The sequence below is a fragment of the Leopardus geoffroyi genome, chromosome X (assembly GCF_018350155.1).
Source record: "Leopardus geoffroyi isolate Oge1 chromosome X, O.geoffroyi_Oge1_pat1.0, whole genome shotgun sequence".
NCBI lineage: Eukaryota > Metazoa > Chordata > Mammalia > Carnivora > Felidae > Leopardus > Leopardus geoffroyi.
The window spans coordinates 17,658,739-17,686,634 of NC_059343.1; the positions used below are offsets into that span (position 1 = coordinate 17,658,739).

A 27,896-nucleotide genomic window follows, 5' to 3' on the forward strand; every position below is an offset into this window, starting at 1 on the left:
TTTTTAATATATGAAATTTATTGTCAAATTGGTTTCCATACAACACCCAGTGCTCATCCCAAAAGGTGCCCTCCTCAATACCCATCACCCACCCTCCCCTCCCTCCCACCCCCATCAACCCTCAGTTTGTTCTCAGTTTTTAACAGTCTCTTATGCTTTGGCTCTCTCCCACTCTAACCTCTTTTTTTTTTTTTCCTTCCCCTCCCCCATGGTCTTCTGTTAAGTTTCTCAGGATCCACATAAGAGTGAAACCATATGGTATCTGTCTTTCTCTGTATGGCTTATTTCACTTAGCATCACACTCTCCAGTTCCATCCACGTTGCTACAAAGGGCCATATTTCATTTTTTCTCATTGCCATGTAGTATTCCATTGTGTATATAAACCACAATTTCTTTATCCATTCATCAGTTGATGGACATTTAGGCTCTTTCCATCATTTGGCTATTGTTGAGAGTGTTGCTATAAACATTGGGGTACAAGTGCCCCTATGCATCAGTACTCCTGTATCCCTTGGATAAATTCCTAGCAGTGCTATTGCTGGGTCATAGGGTAGGTCTATTTTTAATTTTCTGAGGAACCTCCACACTGCTTTCCAGAGCGGCTGCACCAATTTGCATTCCCACCAACAGTGCAAGAGGGTTCCCGTTTCTCCACATCCTCTCCAGCATCTATAGTCTCCTGATTTGTTCATTTTGGCCACTCTGACTGGCGTGAGGTGATATCTGAGTGTGGTTTTGATTTGTATTTCTCTGATAAGGAGCGACGTTGAACATCTTTTCATGTGCCTGTTGGCCATCCGGATGTCTTCTTTAGAGAAGTGTCTCTTCATGTTTTCTGCCCATTTCTTCACTGGGTTATTTGTTTTTCGGGTGTGGAGTTTGGTGAGCTCTTTATAGATTTTGGAGACTAGCCCTTTGTCCGATATGTCATTTGCAAATATCTTTTCCCATTCCGTTAGTTGCCTTTTAGTTTTGTTGGTTGTTTCCTTTGCTGTGCAGAAGCTTTTTATCTTCATAAGGTCCCAGTAATTCACTTTTGCTTTGAATTCCCTTGCCTTTGGGGATGTGTCGAGTAAGAGATTGCTACGGCTGAGGTCAGAGAGGTCTTTTCCTGCTTTCTCCTCTAAGGTTTTGATGGTTTCCTGTCTCACATTCAGGTCCTTTATCCATTTTGAGTTTATTTTTGTGTATGGTGTGAGAAAGAGGTCTAGTTTCAACCTTCTGCATGTTGCTGTCCAGTTCTCCCAGCACCATTTGTTAAAGAGACTGTCTTTTTTCCATTGGATGTTCTTTCCTGCTTTGTCAAAGATGAGTTGGCCATACGTTTGTGGGTCTAGTTCTGGGGTTTCTATTCTATTCCATTGGTCTGTGTGTCTGTTTTTGTGCCAATACCATGCTGTCTTGAGGATTACAGCTTTGTAGTAGAGGCTAAAGTCTGGGATTGTGATGCCTCCTGCTTTGGTCTTCTTCTTCAAAATTACTTTGGCTATTCGGGGCCTTTTGTGGTTCCTCCATCTTTTAATTTTGAAGGAAGAAAAAGATTAATAAAATAAAATATTAAAATTGAAAAATTAAAAACAAAACAAAGTAAAGGAAGCCAGATCCTAGGTGTGTTTCAGTCTACTTGTTGAGAAATGCTTGATAGAATAGAGAAAAAAGAGAAAGGAAAGGAAAAAAAAAGGTTAAAAATGTTTTTAATAAAGAATTTTAAATAATAAAATAGAATAAAATAAAATATAGTAAAAAAATAAAAATAAGTAAAAAAGAATTTGCTCTTTCTGTATCCAAGAAAGAGAAAGAAAAGAAAGAAAAAGAAAAAAACAACTTAAGCAAAAACAAAAGCAAAGAAAATGAACAAATCAACCAGCAAACAGAATGAAACTCAAATGAAGTTACATCCAGTTTCCCCTCGAACTGAAACTTTGAAGGACTCTATAGTCCATAGACTAATAAGCAGGTGGAAAGGGTTTGTACCCGTCTTCTGGGGGATGTGCCTGGAGGTCACAAGTGGGCAGGGCTTGGCATGACTGCTCCATTCTCCACTTGGTGGCCCTGCTTGGCTTACTGGGTATGATTTCTGTGTGGGGACACATGTGCATGCTACAAGTGAAAATGACTTCACCCTACTTCTTAGTTTCTGGCGCAGGAAGGAACCCTTCACTTTCACAGACCTGCGATCAAGCACCCCTCCCTTGTTTCAGGCCCTCATCCACTCCCTGCCTCGACCCTGTCCTTGTCCAAGCTGTCTGCCTTCCAGGTGGCACCTCACTCCAGGGTTTTATCTCAGATGGAACTATATTTCAAAACCCCACACTTCAGAGACCCCTGCAGCTGGGGAAGTGTCTCACCGAGCAATGGCTGGGTGTCAGCTTGTCCCAGAAAACATTTGTGTGATTGCACAGTGGCAGAGGCCCAGAGTTTATGGCAAATCACAACACAGAGCCAGTGTCAAGGTTTGTTGTCCTTTGGTATCGTTGTCCCATTATCAGTAAACGTGGCTGCTCTCTGGGGTCTGATGGGCTTTTGCCCTCAGGGAAGCCGTATGGTCTCTACCACATGCACTCTAATCAGGGGATCCACTTCTCCTTGTGTGGCACACAGACCCCTCATACTTCGCTGCCTGCTCTTGGGGATTTGACCTATTTCCTCACCAGAGCACCACTAGACACTGAGCTCCAGACCTTCAGACTCTGCACTCCAGTGTTTATAGAATCCTGGTGGTATTGAAACCCTCTCCTTTCTCCTCATCAGTGGTTCTGGGAAATAGATATTTTGTCCAGTCCCCTGCAAGTGTTTTCACTCTTTCTCTCCAGCTACTTTTTTGTGGGGGGGGGGGGTGCTTTTCTTGTGCGATCCTGATGTACTGCATTCTCCCCCTTTCTCTTTTCTTTCTCTGTCCTCTCTCTGTCCTCTCTCTGCAAAAATGGCTCCCTACCCTCTACATCTTTTCTCTCCCCAATTCACCTTTCCACACCACATACCTGCCAAGTTCTCTGGCTCCAGTTATACAGATTGTTGCGTTAATCCTCATATCTATTTCTTAGGTGTTCAGAATGGTTTGATGCTGGTCTAGCTGTGTTTCAGGGATGAAACAAGCCCAGGGCCCCCATACTACTCTGCCATCTTAACACCTCAATCCTTGGTAATTTTAAATACTTTTTCTTGTAGGTCTGGAAGATTATGATTTTACTAGCCACTGTCCTGTGTTATCCCTTCTTTGTTTTGATAACTGTATGTTTCAGTCGAGCTCAATTTACTCTTTTTTGCAAGCATATAAACCCACTTGATTGTTAAGATATATTTTTTTAGTTTTGAAAAAGTCTGATATAGTCAAAACAGATTGGATTTAAGAATCCTCTGGGACTAGGTTTTCATCCTTGCTCTGCCAGTCAGTTACGTACTGTGTAGATTTAGGGAGCTACTTAATCTCACAAAGGTTTTTTTCCTTCATGTCTCAAATTGTTACAACAATAATCTCTTTGACCCAACATGACACATTTCTATGCACTCTATTTGTGTCATTACAATACTTTCTGGTTAAAGTCACTGATAATCTCCTAATTGTCAAATTCTTGGTAGGCTTTGAATTCTAGTAATCTGACCCATAAGATTTGTTTGTTTTTTTGTTTGTTTGTTTGTTTGTTTGTTGTGTTTTTACCATTGTCCTTTACTGCCAATCTTGAAACATTTTCTTCTGTTGGATTCCATGACACCACTTTTCTTCATGTCTTTTTTTCATTCCTCTCTGGCTGCACTTCCTTAGTTTTCTTTGTAGGTTTCTCTGTAACAAGTGTTTCCATTTTGGAGTCTTCTGGTTCAATTCTAAATCCTCTTTTCACTCTATTCCTTTTTCCTGTTTAGTCTCAGTAATACTCATGGCTTCCATTTTATACTTGTATACCCATAACTTTTAAATATACTTCTCCAGAGCAGACCTTTATTTTTGACTGACTCCTCAACATTGATACCTGCCTGTCTCAAAAGAACTGTAATCCCAAATGTCCAGAAGAGAGCCAGCTACCCTAAACTACTTCTGTGGTATTTCCATTGTCTGTGAATAATGTCACCATTAATCCATTTCTGTAATTCAGAAATGTAGGTGTCATCTTCCTTCCCATGGTCTCCCCTCCATCACATCTAATCCAGCACCAATTCCTGCATGATTTTATCTTCTTTCCAGTCTTCTCTTCCTTTCCTGCCATCATCCTTGGACAAACAACTACTTTTTGATAATTAGATTATTTCAAATGTCACCCAACCTGGGGTGCCTGGATGGCTCAGTCAGTTAAGCCTCTAACTTCAGCTCAGGTCACAATCTCACGGTTTGTGTGTTAAAGCCCTGCATTGGGTTCTGAGCTGACAGTGTGGAGCCTGCTTGGGATTCTCTCTCTCCCTCTTTCCGTGCCCCTCTCCTGCTTGTGTTCTTCCTAAGTAAATAAATTAACATTTTTAAAAATTTTAAATTAACAAAAAAATGTCATCCAACCTGCCTCTCTCTCTTGGCAGCCTACAATTCATTTACTATACTACAGCTGGAGTAATGCTCACAAAACACTTTTAATGCTGTCTCTTTCAAATCCTTCAGTGCCTCCTCATTGCTTTTAGGGTCATGGTTAGGATTCTGACCATGGACTACAAGATCCTGCATCATGTTGCCTCTGGCCCATCTCTCTAACCCCCTCTTGCTTCATTGTCTTATCTCTGCATTTCAGACACATAAACTTCTTTCAGTTTTTCAAATGTGTGGTGTTTCTTTTTGTAGCACACAATCTTTGCATATGTTGTTTCTGTTGGTTGAATTTTCCACTCCTCCTCCTTTAACCATTTTTAAGCTTGTGGATCATAATATAGTCATCGATCTCTCAAGTAAGCCTTCCATTCTTGACTTGCCACCTCAGTATATGGTTAAGTCTACTTTTTTGTTTCTCATAGCGCTGTGTATTTTTTTTCCTTCATGATGATTATCATAGCTTGTGTTTATACATCTATTTTGTCAATCAAATAATTAATGTTTAATGGTCACCTTCAGTATTCTATCAACTCCATAAAGTCAATGGCCATGTTAGTTTTTGTTTGGCATTTGATTCCCAGTGCCTAGCACATAGTAATTACCTCTGTAAATATTAATTAAATAAAGGAATGACTGAATATGTATCAGATGCTTGCTCTGCCCATTGCTGTATGGAGGGAGTCAATGATGCTATCCTTCAGGGTTCTATAATCTGTTGGGGGTAATAAGATACTAATACAAACATTATAACAAACAGCGTGAGTAATAAATAAATGCCATAAGTGTAAAATCCATAGATATAAAGAGAAGAGAGATCCACCTGATTCAGTGATCAAAACCTGGAATGATTTCAACAATTAAGTATGTAGAATATGTAAATATTATTCTGGGTAATAGGAATAATCACATTAAGGAAATAGTTGAGTTGTTGACTTTGGCTGCAGAATAGGATATATGAATGTGTTAGAGATAATGTTATAAAAATAGGTTGGGGCCTGAACTTGGAGGTTCTTGAATGTTAGAATGAAAGATGTAAGGCTTAGATGCCCTTAAGCTTCCTTAAACAAACAAACAAATAAAAAATGATTACCTATTAAGTTGTAAAATGAAAGACTTCACTAATCTCTAGATTTGCAACTAATTCCTTATGCTTGGTCTACCTTTTTTATTAAAGTCACTTTTCTGTTAATAAATTATTATTAGCAAAGACTGTGAAGACTTGCAAAGAAACAAAGAGTTTCAGTGTTAGTTACAAACGTCTCTGTAGTGGACTGTTTTTATTTTATTTTATTTTATTTTAGAGCACAAGCTGGGAACAGGGGCAGAAGGAGAGAGAGAGAGAGAGAGAGAGAGAGAGAGAGAATGAATCTCAAGTAGGCTTGCTCCACATTTAGCACAGAGCCAGACCTAGGGCTCAATTTCATGACCATGGGATCATGACCCGAGCCGAAATCAAGAGTCAGATGCTCAACCAACGGAATCACCCAGGCACCCCTGAAATGGACTATTAATTTGAGGGAGAAAGTGTGATCTTTGAAAAATATTCTATGTGAATTCTTAGGTATCTAATAGCTTTAAGCCTCACTATAAAAGCAGTCAGTCTTTGCTTACTGAACATGTCATTAAAATCATTTTAGACTTTGTTTTTAAAATTAAAATATGAAAGTGCAGAATAATCGTATAAGATTTAGAGTTTATTTTGTGTTTACTTAAAGAGCATTTAAAAGTTTGTTTGCAAGCTGTCCTGAAAATCACTTTGAGAAAAACTGCTTGTCCAGCTCCTTTACCACGTTTGGGATACACAACTTTAAAAATTACAAAATTATAAAACCATTCAGACATTGTTTTGTGTGACACACATTTTCAGGTTGCAATCTCAGATTACCATATATCAGTATTTTAAAACTGAGAAATTTTAAGCAGCTTGATAGTATGTCCATGGGTTACTTTGTCCTCTTTAGTTGGACTTCATGTAGTGTATCACTGGATATATTTTAAGTACTTTTTTTGTGAATATTCTGATTTGATATGTCATAACAAAAACTTAATTTTTATGTAGTCAAACATATCTGTCTTTTTTCTTCACTGTTTCTTGCTCTGGTTTGATACAGAACCTAGATTTCTTCTAGTACCTTTTTTATTTTGTAACATTGCATCTTTAGTCTGTCTTTTAGGTGGTTAGCAATGTCTCCTGGTTTCAGTGCTGATAAAGTTTTCTTCTTTATTTTTGCTTTCTGTTGGTCTTTTCTAAAGAGGGGAATTTTCAACCAGATATTTCTTTGAAATTCATTTTAAAGTTGCCTGGCATTAAAAATCTACTCTGGTTTAAAATGAAGAACCAGAAACAGATTGCAAGGAGGCTGAATTATTTTTGCAAAATGGAACAATTTCATATTGTTTCCCAGTCTTGATTTTTTTTAGTTTGTATCTTAAAGACAGCATTATATTGTTAGAGAAAAAAATTAGGTCTGAGAAGAGTAGAAATGGCAATGATCAGCAGATTGGGGCCTGGCCTTATAAGATGTCTTCAGAGACAACAGGCAGTGATTGGTTTTCTAATGCATTAGTCTGCATACCCTGCGTCATATACAGCTTCTCAGAATTCTGTTTATAGCTTTCAGCTCTGCCAGACAGCAGAGCAAAGCAGTCTTTTCAAAGGTAGTTAAATGCATTAATATGCACGACACTAATCTTAGTAGGTGCTTAATATATAGTTGCTGAATACACTGCCAGAAACATTGTTCCCTGGTCTGGGTCTTTTATATCAAATGCCATGATAAAATGCCAGAAGGAAAAATTTTTAACTAAATTTTGAGTTTAATAGTATTTTCCAAATGTTTGATAGCCTGTAATCCGTTTGTAATTTAATTTTTTTTAATTTACAGAGTAAAATTGAGTTTTTTGGTGTTAGGGTTGTATGAGTTTCAACATATTTATAGAATTATGTAACCAGTACCACAGTCAGGATACAAAACTGTTTCATCACCCCCAAAAAACTCCCTCCTGCTGCTTCATAGTCATAGCCTCTTTACATTCCCAATCCCTGGCAACTACTGATTTCCTTTCTGTTGCTATAGTTTTGCCTTTTTCAGTATGTACTATAAATGAAATCATTGAGTAACTTCTTTCAGATTTGCAATTTTCACTCAGTGAGATCCTTGAGATCCATCCAAGTATATATCATTTTTTTATTGCTGGGTAGTATTTCAAAGTATGGTTGCCCACATTTTGTTATTCTTATTCATGTTGTTTCTCACTTATTAAAACAGTTACTGCCTTTTTTTATTGGAATTTAGAATTGTTTAGTGGCATAGGTGTTTTTGAGGAAAAATTTTTCTTATTTTCTTTTTGGTTGAACAAAATATAAACTGGAGTATAATTAAAAGAATATCAAGGAGTAAATATACTTCTATTTACTACGTAAGAGTGATGGGCTGCTCATCTCTGAATTAAATCAAGAATTTATAAGGCTGTATCATCCCAGAACTGTATGGGAATTATTAAACAGATTTTTAACTTTATAGGTTCTAGAGAAAAATTTCATTTTTCTAAAATACTTCAGGAATTTGATTTATTAAATATTCTGGGTATCTTTTAAGTAGTTTGTATATTACATACATAGGTTAGTGAGTTTTCCAATAGTTAGAATACAGTAAAGTCATTTAGTGCCAACATGCTGTTGAATATAATTTCATCCTTTTCAGTTGGTTTAGGGAGTACTACAAGATCTTATTTTTTTAATTTTTTAAATTTTTTTAGTTTATTTTTGAGAGAGAGACACACACACAGAGACAGAGAGACAGAGTACAAGTGGGGGAAGGACAGACAGAGAGGAAAACACAGAATCCCAAGCAGGCTCCAGTCTCTGAGCTGTCAGCACAGAGCCTGATGCGGGGCTCGAACTCATGAACCACGAGATCATGACTTGAGTGAAGTCAGAGCTTGAAGTATCACAAAATCTTAAATGGGAATTGTCTTTTGCTGGATCAATTATCATTATATACTACTTGTGCATAGAAGAAAAACATGGTAATATGAACTTTCTGGCTGTTTATAATGTATAAAATGCTTTTATTGTCTTGTAGTAGTTGTTGCAATTAATACATGAATGCTAAGTGATAATGATATCCAAGACCTCTCCCTTAAAAAAGCCTTAAAAATTAAACATTTTTGAATTTTAACCTTTTGGCAGGAAGAGTCCTTGATATTTTTGAATTGGGAAATGGCTTGATCAAAGAGTGTTTTTAGAGATCTGACAGTGATATACTGAACAGACTGGTGCCAGGGGTAGTAGATGGGCATCAGGACAGGCTGTACAGCATGAGTAATCTGGTGACAATGAGATCAGAAATGAAAGGGCAGAGCAAGAGCTATTTTGAATGAAGAAATTATGTTTCTCACTAACTGACAAGATAAGAGATTAAATTGGGGAATCTTCTAAGATGGTTCTAAGACTGTAAAAATGGTTGTAGAAATAGATAAATAACTTGCTTATGGAGAATGAGATTGTAAATGAGGCATTTGAGTCTGGTGTGATTTTGGTCATTGGTGATCTTGGGAAAAAAGCAGTGTCAAGTAAAATAAGGGGACTGAAAACTAGACTAAAACTAGATGGATCTTCTGCCTCGAATTATCATTCATGTATTTGAGTAAGCAAAAGGAAATCGGACTGATATGTGTTTGTTTTAATTTCCTAACCTTATTTTGCAGAAGGGACAGAATCCTCACAAATCTTCATATGTCGATCTTTATTCTTCACAGTAAATAGTGGCAACAGAACTCTAACAAATGAATTTACATTTTTATTTTTTGCTGTAAATATTAGAGAGTGTTCAGTTTATAGATACGAGCACATATATTATGTATAAAATGGTGTATAAAGTAAAATTTCCTGTAGTAGGAATAGAGTCATCCTCTTAATACCATTTTAAATGGGTTTTTAATATTTTGAACACTAAATGTAATAATTTACACCTCCCGTATCTACTTCCACAATATACTGGATTAATTTATTTTACTCAATCTTTTGGAATATTGTTGTTTTAGTGGAAATGTATACATCCTTAAGACATCTCTCAAATGTCATCATTTTGTAAATGTTTCATTATTTTTGGAACATGCTTCTAGATCCATGATTATGTTCATTCCTCTTCCCTAAAGATGATGGAAAGCAGTGTAATTCATTGAAAAAGTCAGAGACACATGTCATAGTAATGATTTCAAGCATTCTTTTTAATGGTTTTAGGATGTCGCTTTAGACACAATAATGCATGTAGTTTAATGTTTCAGTTGACAAAAGTGCACAATTTTCTTCACGATACACTTGTGTGGTTTAGAGTATGGATCTAAATTTATTTTCTGTATGTTTTCTTAAGAAGAATAGGAATTTTTAAGTAGAGGTTATAAATTTTACTTATAATTATTTAGAAATATGTCAACAAGAAAGAGTAAAGTTTGATGGAAAGTGAGTAAATAATTCATGCAACATTAGAGCTTTAAAAAAAGGGTAGACAATATTTTTAAAATTTGGTATATATTCTCATTTTATCTAGTGAATAAATATTAGAGTATTGAAGACTAGTCATATGATCCCTAAATAATTTCTCATTCTTGAAAATGGGACAGTTCCACTTTAAATAAAATTGTGTATGAGTGAGTGAGATTTAATTATTGCATGTATGCTGTATAGATTCTGGAATCATGACATTCAGGCCTATAGCCCAATATTATAATGTATTGATTTTTGTGGTTTTTGTAGATGGCTTTTGGGGCCGTATTTTCTTTCTTTTTTTCACATATTTTTTTTGTTTTTACTTTTATTTTTATTTTTTTATTTTAATATAATTTATTGTCAAATGGGTTTCCATACAACACCCAGTGCTCATCCCAACAAGTGCCCTCCTCCCTGTTTGGGCCATATTTTATGCATATACAGATTTCAGATGTTGATTTTGGCCTTTCAGTCAAAACTCTAAAATTATAAGGTCATTAATTATTTGTAATTCAAGTAAGAAAAAAGTGTACATAAAAGTACCTTTTGGTTTATAAATATGCATATTATCACAAAGTGGGATTACTATAATTGTATTATAATATCCTAGCTGTATATTTGTCATATATTTTACATTTTAAGTATGGGAGCCAAAATGCTATATTATGGAGTAGTATGCCTTGATAGTTAACTTAGGCACCAGTTAATGAGATGTAAGATAAGCCTCTCTCCCTTATTTCTACACTGCCACATATTATGTGACTTGGTCTGTAACCTTAATGATGATGTTGGTGGCATTGGTGCTCTAGGAGATCTTTTATCATTCCTTTACATAGAAGAATCTAGAAAAATCAACTCAAAATAATAACATTTTGTCTCATATTATTCTGCAATGTATCAAGACATGAGTGCCTCAAAATGCCATGTACCAAATGTTCTTTCTCTCCACTCTTGATTTTAGATTTAGCTCTTATTTAAAATGTTCCGGAGGGAGGCAAACCATAAGAGACTCTTAAAAACAGAGTAAACTGAGGGTTGATGGGGGGTGGGAGGGAGGGGAAAGTGGGTGATGGGCATTGAGGAGGGCACCTGTTGGGATGAGCACTGGGTGTTATATGGAAACCAATTTGGCAATAAATTTCATATTAAAAAAAATAAAATAAAATGTTCCTGATTTTCCCCAACCAGGTGATATAGCATAAAATTACACATCTGATTTGTTCATTTTACACTTATTGAGCCCTACTCTGTGTTAGTCACTGTGCTCAGTCCTGGGTTTTCATTTAGAAGATACACTGCCAAACTTCAAGGAATTTCCAGGCTATGTATTGGGCACACAGAGATGAGAACAAAATTTAATACAATGTTGACATTTTTGTAATGGAGATCTGTAGACTGGGAGATTGGGAAGTGTGGAGTCTGTATAGGAAGGCAAGGTCCAGATCAGAAAGGGCCTTGAACACTATATACAGGAGTTCAGATATTATTCCGTCATAAATATGAGGAAACTGAAAAGTTTTGAGGAAAAAAATGACAAAAATTTTTAGGGGCACCTGGGTTGCTTAATTGGTTAAGAGTCTGACTCTTGGTTTTAGCTCAGCTCCTGGTTTGTGAATTTGAGCCCTGCTGTTAGCACAGAGCCTGCTTGGTATACTCTCTCTCTCCCTCTTTGTGTGGCCCTCCCCTGCTCACACTTCCTCTCTCTCTCTCTCTCTCTTTCACTCTTTCTCTCTCTCTCTGTCTCTCAAAATAAATAAATAAACTTAAAATTTTTTTAAAGAATTTTTATGTTGGGGAAGATGAATTGGAGGGGATAGTGAGTGACTCAGCAGAAAAACCATAAAACTGGTTTAATCTAGATGGACAATATTTAATCTAGATGGCCTGATTTAAAATCAAGACCTGTTAGTTTTTGCTAGTTGCCTCATTTTCTTGGTATCTCTTACTTAAAAATCTAGAGAGAAGTAATCTTGTTACTCCAGTTCATCATTTGTTCATCATTTGTATCATATGTATGAAATTCATAGGCGATTGATGCTGACCCAATCTGTAGCCAAGCTAATCACTTATGAAGTGCCCTGGGTAATCCTGAAAAATGTATCCACTCTGGATTCCACTTTTGGATTTGGATGAAATCCAAATGTTAGTGGATTAGGGAGTTTATTGCAGGTGTAGTGGGGAGGTAAGGGGCTTGGCTGTGTAGGGAAGAACAAACTAGTGGGGAACACAGGATCAAAGAAAACAAGGAAAAGTTTTTGTTTTGTTTATTTTGTTTTTTAAGATAGCAGAGGTTCGAATATAGGAGTCATTGGCTAGGAAATGGTTGAAATAAAGAGTGTTTAATTTTTTAATTGTTGAAGTAATGTTAATGTGGCAGAAGATGGGATTCCAGAGCACAGGAAGATCAATAGGTCTTATATAGGAAGAAAGATGCCTCTCCCTCTGCAGTGGAGTTGAAGAAGAAAGGGGGAGTGAGGTGCAGATAAGTTTAGAAGTGGGCACAATCTGCTTACTAACACACTTTATGAAATAAGCAACAAAGAGAGCCGCTTAAGAAGTGACTTAAAGATTTCCAGTAATTACTGAGTAAAATTCAAATAGGAGCCTAACAACTAGGGATATGATGAAGTGGGTTTTTTTTTTCCTCCTGCAGCCAAGATGTAGGTTGGAAAAAAGTGGACTAGTCCAGAGTTGAAATGGAGTTAACTTGTGACTTGGTAGGAGTTAATGCTTATTTTATTTTTTCTCTTTGTTTGGCTAAACTGTTTGTTTCATTCTTGTCTTCCATATTTTTTCTTTTGCAGGTCTTGATGATTGTTTGCAGCAGTATATTAAGAACTTTGAGAGGGAGAAGATCAGTGGAGACCAGCTGCTGCGCATTACACATCAGGAACTAGAAGATCTGGGGGTCAGCCGCATTGGCCATCAGGAATTGATCTTGGAAGCAGTTGATCTTCTGTGTGCACTGGTAAGGACATTAACTGGTGGAAAGTGAAACTTGTTTTATTTCATTTAAATTTTTTTCCCTTTTTTTTGTTTCTTCCCTTCTTTTTTCTTCTCTATTTAAAATAATTTAATTTTGGGGGCGCCTGGGTGGCGCAGTCGGTTAAGCGTCCGACTTCAGCCAGGTCACGATCTCGCGGTCCGGGAGTTCGAGCCCCGCGTCAGGCTCTGGGCTGATGGCTCAGAGCCTGGAGCCTGTTTCCGATTCTGTGTCTCCCTCTCTCTCTGCCCCTCCCCCGTTCATGCTCTGTCTCTCTCTGTCCCAAAAATAAATAAACGTTGAAAAAAAAATTAAAATAATTTAATTTTTTAAAAATTTATAAGTCTCCTAATTCTCAACTGACTAGAAGTGGTATTTTCCTCCTTCATTAAATTTGGTATATTATATAGTGCCAAATTACAAATTAAAGAGGCTTATAACCCAACTAGTGACATTACATTTAGTTACTTCAAAACCATATGTTAGAGCTCACCAAGGAAGTGTTCACAGCATCATTTGGGGTATGCAGGTGAATATGATCAGTTATAAAGTCCATTCCCCTCTGAAAGTTTTGATTTAGTACCAAAAATATTAAGAAATCCTATTAGAAACATCATTGTTAAAATAATCAAATTATTTGAATGTTCTAAATGTATACCTCCAATAAAAATTGAATATTATACATTATATGGTCTATTTTGTCAACTTACAAGAGAAATCAATGTCAAAATAATCCTTCAGGAGTCTGATAACACATTATATATTCTGAAAGGAACATTTTTTTTCCATGTTGGGTAAGGTGACAACGGATTAATTTTAAATTTTTGTAGATAGTTGCAAGGGGGCTAGAGAGAAAGAAAACGTGAGTCTTGTAATATAATCATCTGTGATTGACATTTGGCTCAGTTACTGACACTTGTGGGCAAGTAATTTCATCACAACCTTAGTTTTTTATTTAACATGTTGATAATAACAACTGCCTTTTGGATGTGTCGTGAAAAGCAAATGAGATAGTGTTTATATAGTGCCTAATTCACTGCCTGGCCCACAGTAGGCATTCAATAAGTAGTTAACTATTAAGATGATAATTAATAATAAATGAGTAGATAATTCTTAAAAATTCAATTGTCAGTTAATACTCCCAGGACTTGTGTGTCATATGTAAGTTCCTGCCCTCTTGAAGAGCCTTAGGGGTGGAGAGTAGCACACAAATAATCACAATACTATAGTATAATTACCAAAATAAAAGTATAAGCTAAGTATTATGAGGGCACAGAAGAGAAAATAGCTAGCTTTGACTATGATAGATGGGTTCATATTGCAAAAGCATCCTAGAGTAAGATGAGCATGTGTTTGGAAGAACAAGAACAAAGGGCTTTCCATGTAGGTAAAACAACACCTACACAGGCACACACAATAAAGAGCATACCTGGTAGGTTTGAACTGTGGTTAACTTTTTGAGAGGACAAAAATACATGGGAAACATTGGCAGAAGATTAGGCTATAAAATATAGAATAGGCCCAGACTATAAAGTACCTAAACATCATGGTAAGAGATTTGTACTTTCTTTTGTGGATATTGGAAAACCATGTAGGAATGATCGAATACTTATTTTAAAAAGGTAAGTGATGGTAGTGAAAAGGATGGGATGGAGTGGGCATAATCTGAAGACCAGGTGAACTGTTTGGTAATGTGTAAAATACTCTACTTAGGCTACCAGTAGGGCTTAAACTAAGGATGTGGAACAGGAATAGAGAAGATGTGGTGAATATGAGGGATGAGATAAAGGGAGTTGAGAAAGATTCCATGCTTTCTAGCTGCAGAGATAGAGTAGATGATTTTGCAATAATGAAGATGGACAGTAGTATCAAGAATAGATTTAGCTGGGAATATAAATTGAGTTTTAGATTTGTTGAATTTGAGACATCTCTGAGTTATCCATGAAGAAATCCTCATCACATAGTTGATCAAATGAATTTGGAGGTTGAGAAGTGGCTAAAGATAGAGATTTAGGAGTCTCCAGGATATAAGGATTGAATCCATAGAGAAAGAGCAGATCTACCCAAGGAGGGTCTGTAGAATATAATGAACAAAGGACTCAGCTCCACATTTGGGCTGGGAAGGAAGAAGAGGAAGCTGCAGGGGAGGCTTATGGTGTGGTCAGAAAAGCGGGAAGATAACTTCAAAAGAATTGTCAGAAAAGCAATGGGGAGTACTTTTCATTAAGGAACATCAATAATATCAAATTTCACTAAAAGCCATTAGAATAAGCAAGTAAAAACGTGATTGAGGGGTCCCTGGCTGTCTCAGTTGGTAGAGCATGTGACTATTGATCCTCAGGGTCATGAGTTCAAGCCCCACATTGGGTGTGGAGCCTAGTTAAAAAAAAAAAAAAAAGAAAGAAAGACCTGACTGAAAACAGTTTCTAAAAAAGATTACAATGTGAAACCAGATTGATTGAATATTACCTTCCACTTAGACATCTCAGTCTTAACCTTAATTGTCATTTCCTCAAAAAGACATTCTAATTATTCTCTCACCATTGACTGTTCTAAAATTAGCCCCTTACCGTTATTCTTTTAACCTTCATCTCATTTTGTAATTCCATATTTGTCAGTTTAATGTCTGTTTCATCTGCTAGATTGTAAGCTATGTGGCAAAAGTAACTATGCTTATTAAACACCTCGTGTATACCACAGATCCCTGGCAATAGTGGATGCCGAATAAATATTTTTTGAAAGTGGCATTGTAAAAGTTTTGAGACATTTTTCACATGATAGTTTGGGGATCTTCTTATTTTCCTATTGCTGAGATAAGAGAAATCAGTTTAGACTCTAGCATGCACTTGCACTCTATCCCTTATCAGAATCAGATCACAGAAATTATGCTAGATATAAGAGATGGTACTCAGGGTAAGGTAAGAGTCTTCCATGGTTTTGCATACTAGTCTCCAAATATGAGTCAGTGTGGCCATGAAGGTGCACCGGGAGTGGCTTGGACATGAGCACACCATCTAGCAGTCCTCTATCTGCCACGTCTTTTATAACAGTAAGTAATTGGGTGTGTCAGAGTTCAGGGTGTTATGTCTCATAAGCAGGACTCCACAGATGAACCACTCACGTGCTGAACTTTACACTGTCAGTTTGAAGAAGGAAGTAAGATTGATGATTACAGTTCTACCCACAAATAGTCTGAACCTACAGGCTTTGGAGTTTGGGTCATTAACAATCTCTGCTGACCTAAACTTACTTAGAAAGATGACATCAGAGGGGCACCTAGGAGGCTCAGTCGGTTGGGCATCCGACTTCGGCTCAGGTCATGATCTCACAGTCTGTGAGTTCAAGCCCCGCGTCAGGCTCTGTGCTGTCAGTTCAGAGCCTGGAGCCTGCTTCGGATTCTGTGTCTCCCTCTCTCTCTCTCTCTGCCCCTCCCCCACTCATGCTCTGTCTCTATCAAAAAATCAATAAACGTTAAAAAAAATTAAAAAAAAAAGAAAGATGGCATCAGAGATATATGCTTAGACTATTTCAATGTTCTCACCATGGAGCTGTGGTAAATCTCTTCATATGCTGAGTTTTAATTCCTCCACAGTTCTGGGTTTAAGCACTACAGTGTTGCATCATTTTCTTGGGGAAAAAACACATTAAATTCATTCTTTCTGTGTTTATTCAGCAATAAATTGGTTACATTCCCCAAGGAGGTCAAATATCAAACTTCCCTCCTACCACTTCCTAATGACTATACATCAGGAAGTTAGAAGTGCAGATACCTTCTAATTTATGCGAACGGATATTTTCCAGTGAATTTAAAGTAAATTTCTAGGCAGTGAATTCTGATTTACTTCTACATACCATTATAAAATTAGGGGATGAGATCCCTCATCAGCAAGCTGAGTTGACTAGACCAGGAGATGTGCTGTTGGGAATGGGTTATTGTGAAATATCTCTTTGAAACTTTAATGTCTCTACTGGCTTTCTACTTTTTCGTTACATCTACTGGTTTTATTTCTTATTTTAACAATTATATATTCATGATCAAACAGTGATACCATGGGAATTACAAAGATGAAAAAGGCACAGTCCATGCTCCTAAGATGTATACAGTCCAGTAAATAAGACAATAGTCATTAAAAGATAATACAGATTTTTTTAAAATCCCAGAGGATTGCAGAAGGAAATAATGAATCCAGAGATCCAGGAAATGTAGGTGGGATTTGCTTTGGGACTTGCAGGATGAGTAGATGTTTGCCAGACAGAAAGTCGGGGAAAAGTTATCTAGGCAGAAGAAATATCATGTAAATACAGAAATGTGAAAGAGTATGAAGTATTCAGAGAAAAATGAGAATTTTGATTTGGCTGGTGCAGAGAGGGAAGTGAAAGGAAGAAAGGCAACTTACATTTTGTATCACATTATAATTTTTCACTTAGATGGGTTATTTTGGTTCTTCAGTATGCTTTCTGCCCGGTGCTTACATGCAGAAGATATTAAATTAATGTTATCTTACTGAATGAAGTTCTCTGCCGTTTTCCAGAGAACTGTAAATTTTTCTCTTGCCTCTGACTCTGAAGTTTCTGTTCCTAATATAAGGAAGACACAAAAAATTCACCAAATTTCTTTGTTTCTTTCAAGCTATGGAATATTTTCATCTGTCTTATTTTAAAGTTAGTACTGATGGGGAATAAATGTTATGGCAGTTGATGAAAATCAAAGGTTTCTTTAGTAACATGTTCATTCATGCAACATGTATTTATTTAAACACCAGCTATATTGTTTGTACCATGTTATTCTAGAAAGAAGTAAGCTGTTCATGATTTGGAGGTATGTTAACTCTTTCCTGCTGTTATGCTCTCATTTAGTATGCCTCAATAGAGAGCTTTGTATATTAACTGCAAGAGTAAGCATAAATAAAATATATAGCTTAATGTATAGCCCTTAATTTATGCTCTGACAATACACCTTGTTATTGGGAAGTGTAAGTGGATCGTTTATGACAGGATAAGAACAGCTTTCATTTGATTCTTCATTTACTTTTCATATAATAGGTATTTTGCATGAAAATTTAGATGTCTGAAATTGCTAGGATTTGTTTCTTTGCAACATAATTGCTTGGTTCATTCATCTCAAAATAATTCATTTCTAAAAAATATTCATTAAAGCAATCTTTTTACGACTCACTCATATTTATAAAGCAAAGTATTATAAAACCTAAACACCTGCTATGTGATGCAATCAAATTAAGAGCTCTGAATAAAATAGCATTGACATTGTAAAATGTGTGGTGCCAATATTGAATATTTTGTTAAGTGTTTAGAGAATTTGCTACTAGTGAGGATATAGCAAATGTGATCTTCTAAAATGTTAAATATATCCTTCATTTCTTTCTTTCCTGTGCTTTCACATGAATATAATTAAAAGGAAGAACAGTACGAATAGACTGGCTGTGTTAAATCAGTGTAGCCACAATTGTTTCCTGGCAGACTACAAATAAACAAATAGGTAACATATAGGACAAAGAAAATAGCTAACTACATTTCAGGGCTAAGCTTTTGTTTTTGTGATGTAGTCCTTTCTATATCAGTAATAATACATAATTTCCCCATGCATATCCAGTAAAAAGCAAGTCTGTAATGAATAAATCTGCACTTTTTAAAAGTTGAGAGAATAGGCAGGACAGGAAGATGGTGGCAGAGTAGGAGGTCCCTAGCCTTGTCTTGTCCCAAGAACACAACTTGATAACTATTAAATCATCCTAAATACCTCAGAAATTGACCTGAAGATGGACAGAACAAACTCCACAACTAAAGGGAGAAAAGAGACTACTACATCAAAGAACATAGGAAGTGTGGAGATGTGGTTTAGGTGAGAAACAAATGGCAGTGCTGTAGAGGGGCAGGAGCCCTGGTCATGGAGAAAGGCTAGAGAGAGAGAAGCACATGGGAACACACAAGAAAAACATTTTCCCAAAGGCATTGTCTTGGAAAATAAGAGGGGCTGAATTTCATGACTTCTTGAAAACAGCAGGGCTTAAATCCCGGAGTTTTAAAGGTCAGCAGGCTTGGCTGTGATAGGGTCCAGACGGCACTCTACTGCTCCTGAAGAGAAGGTAGGCAAACAACCCAGGGGTAGACAGCATGGAAACAATGATCTGAGGAACACGTGGGGTAGACAGGGGAGAAAGTATTCACTCAGAGTGTATCCCTGAGAGGCAGCTTTCACAGAGCTGTCTCCCCAGAAACAAAGGAGCTGGCTGGTACCATTTCCCTTGCCCATCCCTCAATATAAACCCAGAATACTTGCAGGAAGTAGTAAAGAATGAACATTGGCTGCCTAACTTGCTTATACCAAGCCCTACCCACCCCCTACATCCTAGTGGGGCTGCCCTCCTCAGTCAAGCTTGCCTCAGTCCCTACACAGTGGGCTCCTGCCCCAGAAGACCAGCATAAACCCCTGCCCCCACCATGTTGCCCAACCAGAGAGCCTTGCCAGGCCTCAATTCTGGTGGAGCTAGTGTCAGGTCTCATTTCACAAGCAGACTAGAGCACACCTAGTTAAAATTTGTCACATTCAGGCCAGGGACCAAACACTGCCCACAATAGGCAAGAAGAGCCTATGCAGATGACTGGCCTGAGGATAGAGCAGCCAAAACACAACAGCAGAGTACATGCACCACACACCAGACACCCCCTGAAGCACCAAGATATGGACACTACTTGACCTCTTCTTCATAAGGCCATTACTTTCAAGGGCAGGAGACATATTGGCTTTTCTAACACAGAGAAGACAGAGACTGAGACAAAAGGCTAAGATGGAGGAATTGATCCCAAAAGAAAGAACAAGATAAGTCCACTGCCAGATATCTAAGTGAAACCAATAAAAGTAACATGCCTGTTGGAGAATTTAAAATAATAATCCTAAGGCGACTCAGTGGGTTTGAGAATAGAAGACATCAGTGAGACCCTTACCACAAAGATAAAAGAGTTAAAAAGAATCGGAGATGAAAAAATGCAGTAAACGGATTGGAAAGAGGCCTGATGAAATGAACAGCAGGCTGGAAGAAGCAGAGGAATGAATTAGTGACCTAGACCACAAAATAATAGGAAAGAATGAAACTGAACAAAAGAGAGAAGGATTATGCAACACAAGAATAGATTTAGGGAATCAGTGATTCCATCAAATTTAATAACATTCATATTATAGGAGTCCTAGAAGAAGAAGAGAGAAAAGGGGGCAGAAAATTTACTTGAAGAAATAATAACTGAAAACTTCCCTAATCTGGATAAGGAAATGGACATCCAGATACAGGAGGCACAGAGAACTCTCATCAAGATCAACAAAAGCAGGCCAACACCAAGATGTATTGTAATTAAATTGCAAAATATAGTGATAAAGAAAAAAATCTTAAAAGTAGCCAGTAAGTCCCTAACTTACAAGGAAACACCCATAAAGGTAGCTGGAAATTTCCTGACAGAAACTTAGGAGGCCAGAAGGCAATGGCATGATGTATTCAAAGTGCTGAATAGGAAAAATCTGCAGCCAAGAATACTCTATCCAGCAAGGCTATCAGAGTAGAAAGAAAAATGAAGAGTTTCCCAGACAAACAAAAACTAAAGGCATTCATGACCACTAAACCAGCCATGCAAGAAATATTAGAGGGGACTCTTTGAGTGAAAAGGAGAGACCAAAAATGACAAAGACAAGAAAGGATCAGAGAAAATCTCCAAAAACAATGAGAAAAAAGGTAATAAAATGGAACTAAATAGATTTGTATCTACCGCTTATTACTTTGAATGTAAGTGAACTGCTCCAATCAAAAGACATAAGGTGTCAAAATGGATAAAAAAACAAGACCCATCTATATGCTGCCTACAAGAGACTCATTTTAGACCTAAAGAAACTTGTAAATTGACATTGAGGGGGCAGAGAACAATTTATTGTACAAATGGATCTCAAAAGAAAGCTGGAGTAGCAATACTTCTATTGAACAAACTAGACTTTAAAACAAGACTGTAAAAAGAGACAAAGAAGGGCACTATATAGTCATCAAGGGGACAAGCCAACAAAAAGATATAATAACAATGTGAGTATTTATGCATCCAAATGGGACCACCTACATATATAAAACAATTAATAACAAACATAAAACAACCTAGTAGATGACACAGTAATACTAGGTGATGTTAGCAGCCCATTTATACCAATGGAGAGATCATCTGAACAGAAAAACAAGGAAACAGTGGCTTTGAATGGCACACTGGACTACATAGACTTAATAGATATATTCAGAGCATTCTATCCTAAACCAGCAGAATATACATTCATCTTAATTGAATAGGGAACATTCTCCAGAATAGATCACATATAAGATCACAAAATGGATCTCAACAAGTACAAAGAGATTGAAATTATACCATGCACCTGTTCTGACCACAACACTGTAAAACTAAAAGTCAACTAGAAAAAAATTTGAAAAGACCACAAATACATGCAGGTTAAACAACATGCTACCAAACAGCAAATGGGTTAACCAGAAAACCAAAGAAAAAATTTAAAACTACATGGAAACATGAAAATGAAAACAAAGGAGTCCAACAAAGCAGTCCTAAGAGGGAAGTATATAGCAATACAAGCGTAGCTCAAGAGGCATGAAAAATCTCAAAGAAACAGTCTAACCTTGCACCTAAAGGAGCTAGAAAAAGGACAAAAAATGAAGCCTAAAGCCAGAAGAAGGAAGGAAATCATACAGAATAGAGCCAAAATAAATGACACAGAAACTAAAAAAACAACAGATCAATGAAACCAGGAGCTGGTTCTCTGAAAAACATCAATAAAAATGATAAATCTCTATCCAGACGTATCAAAAAGAAAAAAGACACAAATAAAATCACAAATGAGGGGAGAAATAACAACCAACACCACAGAAATACAATTATAAGAGAATATGATGAGAAACTATATGCCAACAAATTGGACAACTTGGAACAAATGGAAAAATTCCTAGAAACATATAACTACCAAAACTGAAACAGGAAGAAATAGAAAACTTGAACAGACCGATAACCAGCAAGGACACTGTATCAGCAATCAAGAAACTCCTAACAAACAAAAGTCCAGGGCTCGATGCTTTACATGTGAAATCTATCAAACATTAAAAGAATAGCTAATACCTTTTCTTCTCAACTATTCCAAAAGCTAGAAAAGAAGGAAAACTTCCAAATTCATTATATGAGGCCAGTGTTACCCTGATACCAAAACCACACAAAGACTCCACTAAAAAAAGAAACCTATAGGCCAATATCTTTCATGAACATAGTTGCGAAAATTCTCAATAAAATGCTAGCAGATAGAATCCAGCAGTACGATTAAAAAAATCATTCACCATGGTCAAGTGGAATTTATTCTTGGGTTTCTAGGGTGGTTTAATATTTGCAAATCAATCAACCTAATACAGCACATTAATAGAAGAAAGGATAAGAACCCTATGATCATTTCAATAGTTGCAGAAAAAGCATCTGACAAAGTACAACACCCATTCAAGATAAAAATTCAACAATTTCCCTTAGGTTTCAGTTAAGGAGTTCTCTCAGGGTATCCTTCCAGGTTTTGTCCAGAAGATTTTTTATTCTCTAATTCTTGAGTTGCATTGAAAAAAGTAATTTCAGTATTATCTTAAATTTTGAAGGCTTCAAAGTATTTTTACTTTGCCTTCATATTTTTATTTATAACAACTGTATTATCCTTTTTAAATTATTCTGACCTTTTCTAAACAAAAACTATTTGAAATGTGAGTATTATATATAAAGAGACAAATTAATGTTTTATAGGTGCTAATGGCTATAGAGTGAATGTTACATTACAGGTTGATTGATTAGGTTCCTCTCTTTTTTTTAAATGGACTCTAACTTTATTTTTTTTTGTTTTTTTGTTTTGTTTTTAATTTTAATTTTAATTTTTTAATATGAAATTTATTCTCAAATTGGTTTCCATACAACACCCAGTGCTCATCCCAACAGGTGCCCTACTCAATACCCATCACCCACTTTCCCCTCCCTCCCACCTCCCATCAACCTTCAGTTTATTCTCAGTTTTTTTTTTTTTTTTTTAATTTATTTTTGGGACAGAGAGAGAGACAGAGCATGAACGGGGGAGGGGCATAGAGAGAGGGAGACACAGAATCGGAAACAGGCTCCAGGCTCTGGGCCATCAGCCCAGAGCGTGACGCGGGGCTCGAACTCACGGACAGCGAGATCGTGACCTGGCTGAAGTCGGACGCTTAACCGACTGCGCCACCCAGGCGCCCCTATTCTCAGTTTTTAAGAGTCTTTTATGCTTTGGCTCCCTCCCTCTCAAACTTTTTTTTCCTTCCCCTTCCCCATGGTCTTCCGTTAAGTTTCTAGGGTCCACATAAGAGTGAAAACATATAGTATCTGTCTTTCTCTGTATGACTTATTTCACTTAGCATAACACTCTCCAATTCCATCCACTTTGCTACCGATGGCCAGATTTCATTCTTACTCATTGCCAAACAGTATTCCATTGTGTATATAAACCACAATTTCTTTATACATTCATCAGTTGATGGACATTTAGGCTCTTTCCATAATTTGGCTATTGTTGAAAGTGCTGCTATAAACATTGTGGTACAAGTGCCCCTATGCATCAGTACTCCTGTATCCTTTGGGTAAATTCCTAGCAGTGCTACTGCTGGGTCATAGGGTAGGTCTATTTTTAATTTTCTGAGGAACCTGCACACTGTTTTCCAGAGCAGCTGCACCAGTTTGCATTCCCACCAACAGTGCAAGAGGGTTCCCGTTTCTCCACATCCTCTCCAGCATCTATAGTCTCCTGATTTGTTCATTTTAGCCACTCTGACTGGCATGATGTAGTATCTGAGTGTGGTTTTGATTTGTATTTCCCTGATGAGGAGCGACATTGAGCATCTTTTCATGTGCCTGTTGGCCATCTGGATGTCTTCTTTAGAGAAGTGTCTATTCATGTTTTCTGCCCATTTCTTCACTAGATTATTTGTTTTTTGGGTGTGGAGTTTGGTGAGCTCTTTATAGATTTTGGAGACTAGCCCTTTGTCTGATATGTCATTGGCAAATATCTTTTCCCATTCTGTAGGTTGCCTTTTAGTTTTGTTGATTGTTTCCTTTGCAGTGCAGAAGCTTTTTATCGTGATGAGATCCCCATAGTTCATTTTTTCTTTTAATTCCCTTGCATTTGGGGATGTGTCAAGTAAGAAATTGCTGCGGCTAGGGTCAGAAAGGTTTTTTTCCTGCTTTCCCCTCTAGGGTTTTGATGGTTTCCTGTCTCACATTCAGATCCTTTATCCATTTTGAGTTTATTTTTGTGAATGGTGTAAGAAAGTGGTCTAGTTTCATTCTTCTGCAGGTTGTCCAGTTCTCTCAGCACCATTTGTTAAAGAGACTGTCTTTTTTCCATTGGATATTCTTTCCTGCTCTGTCAAAGATTAGTTGCCATACTTTTGTGGGTCCAGTTCTCTAGTCTCTATTCTATTCCATTGGTCCATGTGTCTGTTTTTGTGCCAATACCATGCTGTCTTGATGATTACAGCTATGTAGTAGAGGCTAAAGTCTGGGATTGTGATGCTTCCTGCTTTGGTCTTCTTTAATATTACTTTGGCTATTCAGGGTCTTTTGTGGTTCCATACAAATTTTAGGATTGCTTGTTCTAACTTCGAGAAGAATGCTGGTGCAATTTTGATTGGGGTGCATTGAATGTGCAGATTGCTTTGGGTAGTATTGACATTTTAACAATATTTATTCTTCTAATCCATGAACACGGAATGTTCTTCCATTTCTTTGTATCTTCTTCAATTTCCTTCATAAGCTTTCTATAGTTTTCAGCATACAGATCTTTTACATCTTTGGTTAGATTTATTCCTAGGTATTTTATGCTTCTTGGTGCAATTGTGAATGGGATCAGTTTCTTTATTTGTCTTTCTGTTGCTTCATTATTAGTGTATAAGAATGCAACTGATTTCTGTACGTTAATTTTGTATCCTGTGACTTTGCTAAATTGATGTATCAGTTCTAACAGACTTTTGGTGGAGTCTATCGGGTTTTACATATATAGTATCATCATCTTGAAAAAGTGAAAGCTTGACTTCATCATTGCCAATTTTGACGCCTTTGATTTCCTTTGGTGTCTGATTGCTGATACTAGAACTTTCAACACTACATTAAACAACAGCGGTGAGAGTGGACATCCCTGTCATGTTCCTGATCTCGGGGAAAGCTCTCAGCTTTTCCCCATTGAGGATGATATTCACTGTGGGCTTTTCATAAATGGCTTTTATGATCTTTAGGTATGTTACTTCTATCCTGACTTTCTTGAGGGTTTTTATTAAGAAAGGATGCTTTTTCAATTTTATGAAATGCTTTTTCTGCATCGATTGACAGGATCATATGGTTCTTATCTTTTCTTTCATTAATGTGATGTATCACATTGACTGATTTGCGAATGTTGAACCAGCCCTGCAGCCCAGGAATGAATCCCACTTGATCATTGTGAATAATTCTTTATATATGCTGTTGAATTCGATTTGCTATTATGTTATTGAGAATTTTTGCATCCATATTCATCAGGGATATTGGCCTATAGTTCTTTTTTTTTCCTGGGTCTCTGTCTGGTTTAGGAATCAAAGTAATGCTGGCTTCATAGAATGAGTCTGGAAGTTTTCCTTCCCTTTCTATTTTTTGGAACAGCTTGAGAAGGATAGGTATTATCTCTGCTTTAAATGTCTGGTAGAATTCCCCTGGGAAGCCATCTGTTCCTGGACTCTTATTTGTTGGGAGATTTTTTTCGACGTTTATTTATTTTTGGGACAGAGAGAGAGCATGAACGGGGGAGGGGCAGAGAGAGAGGGAGACACAGAATTGGAAACAGGCTCCAGGCTCTGAGCCATCAGCCCAGAGCCTTATGCAGGGCTCGAACTCATGGACCGCGAGATCGTGACCTGGCTGAAGTCGGACGCTTAACCGACTGCGCCACCCAGGCTCCCCTGTTGGGAGATTTTTGATAACTGATTCAATTTCTTTGCTGGTTATGGGTCTGTTCAAGTTTTCTATTTCTTCCTGTTTGAGTTTTGGAAGTGTGTGGGTGCTTAGGAATTTGTCCATTTCTTCCAGGTTGTCCAGTTTGTTGGCATATAATTTTTCATAGTATTCCCTGATAATTGCTTATATTTCTGAGGGATTTATTGTAATAATTCCATTTTCATTCATGATTTTATCTATTTGGGTCATCTCCCTTTTCTTTTTGAGAAGCCTGGCTAGAGGTTTATCAATTTTATTTTTTAAATAATCAACTTATTATTTCATTGATCTGCTCTACAGTTTTTTTAGATTCTATATTGTTTATTTCTGCTCTGAACTTTATTATTTCTCTTCTTCTGCTGGGTTTGGGGTACTTTGCTGTTCTGCTTCTATTTCCTTTAGGTGTGCTGTTAGATTTTGTATTTGGGATTTTTCTTGTTTCTTGAGATAGGCCTGGATTGCAATGTATTTTCCCCTCAGGACTGCCTTCGCTGCATCCCAAAGCATTTGGATTGTTGTATTTTAATTTTCACTCGTTTCCATATATTTTTTAATTTCTTCTCTAATTACCTGGTTGACCCATTCATTCTTTAGTAGGGTGTTCTTTAACCTCCATGCTTTTGGAGGTTTTCCAGACTTTTTCCTGTGGTTGATTTCAAGCTTCATAGCATTGTGGTCTAAAAGTGTGCATGGGATGATCTCAATTCTTTTATACTTATGAAGGGCTGTTTTGTGACCCAGTATGTGATCTATCTTGGAGAATGTTCCATGTTCACTCGAGAAGAAAGTATATTCTGTTGCTTTGGGATGCAGAGTTCTAAATATATCTGTCAAGTCCATCTGATCCAATGTATCATTCAGGGCCCTTATTTCCTTATTGATCCTGTGTCTACTTGATCTATCCATTGTTGTAAGTGGGGTATTAAAGTCCCCTGCAATTACCACATTACTATCAATAAAGTTGCTTATGTTTGTGATGAATTGTTTTATATATTTGGGGGCTCGCTCCCATATTCAGTGCATAGACATTTATTATTGTTAGCTCTTCCTGATGGATAGACCCTGTAATTATTATATAATGCCCTTCTTCAACTCTTGTTACAGCCTTTGAAATCTAGTTTGTCTGATATAAGTATGGCTACTCCAGCTTCCTTTTGACTTCCAATAGCATGATAAATAGTTCTCCATCCCCTCACTTTCAATCTGAAGCTGTCCTCGGGTCTAAAATGAGTCTCTTGTAGACAGCAAATAGATGGGTCTTGTTTTTTTTATCCATTCTGATACCCTATGTCTTTTGGTTGGAGCATTTAGTCCATTTACATTCAGTGTTATTATGGAAATATATGGGTTTAGAGTCATTGTGATGTCTGTAGGTTTCATGCTTGTAGTGATGTCTCTGGTACTTTCTGGTTCTTGCAACATTTCACTCACAGTATCCCCCTTAGGATCTTTTGTAGGGATGGTTTAGTGACGATGAATTCCTTCAGTTTTTGTTTGTTTCAGAAAACCTTTATCTCTTGTTCTATTCTGAATGACAGACTTGCTGAATAAAGGATTCTCAGCTGCCTTTTTTTTTCTGTTTGTCACATTGAAGATTTCCTGCCATTCCTTTCTGGCCTTCCAAGTTTCAGTAGATAGGTCTGCTACTATTGTTATGTGTCTACCTTTGTAAGTTAGAGCCTGTTTATCCCTAGCTACTTTCAGAATTCTCTCTTTATCCTTGTATTTTGCCAGTTTCACTATGATGTGTCGTGCAGAAGATCGATTCAAGTTATGTCTGAAGGGAGTTCTCTGTGCCTCTTGGATTTCATTGCCTTTTTCTTTCCCCAGATCAGGGAAGTTCTCAACTATT

At 37.0% G+C, this 27,896-nt stretch overlaps 1 protein-coding gene across 6 annotated transcripts in view; it reads left to right on the plus strand.

Moving 5' to 3' along the window:
• Positions 1-27,896, plus strand: part of CNKSR2 (connector enhancer of kinase suppressor of Ras 2) — a 298,383-nt gene that overhangs the window by 57,022 nt on the left and 213,465 nt on the right. For all 6 annotated transcript variants that reach the window (XM_045472191.1, XM_045472189.1, XM_045472190.1 and 3 more), the window contains exon 2: positions 12,807-12,970. In XM_045472191.1, coding sequence (XP_045328147.1) covers positions 12,807-12,970 — 164 coding nt within the window. The remainder of the gene's footprint in view (positions 1-12,806; positions 12,971-27,896) is intronic.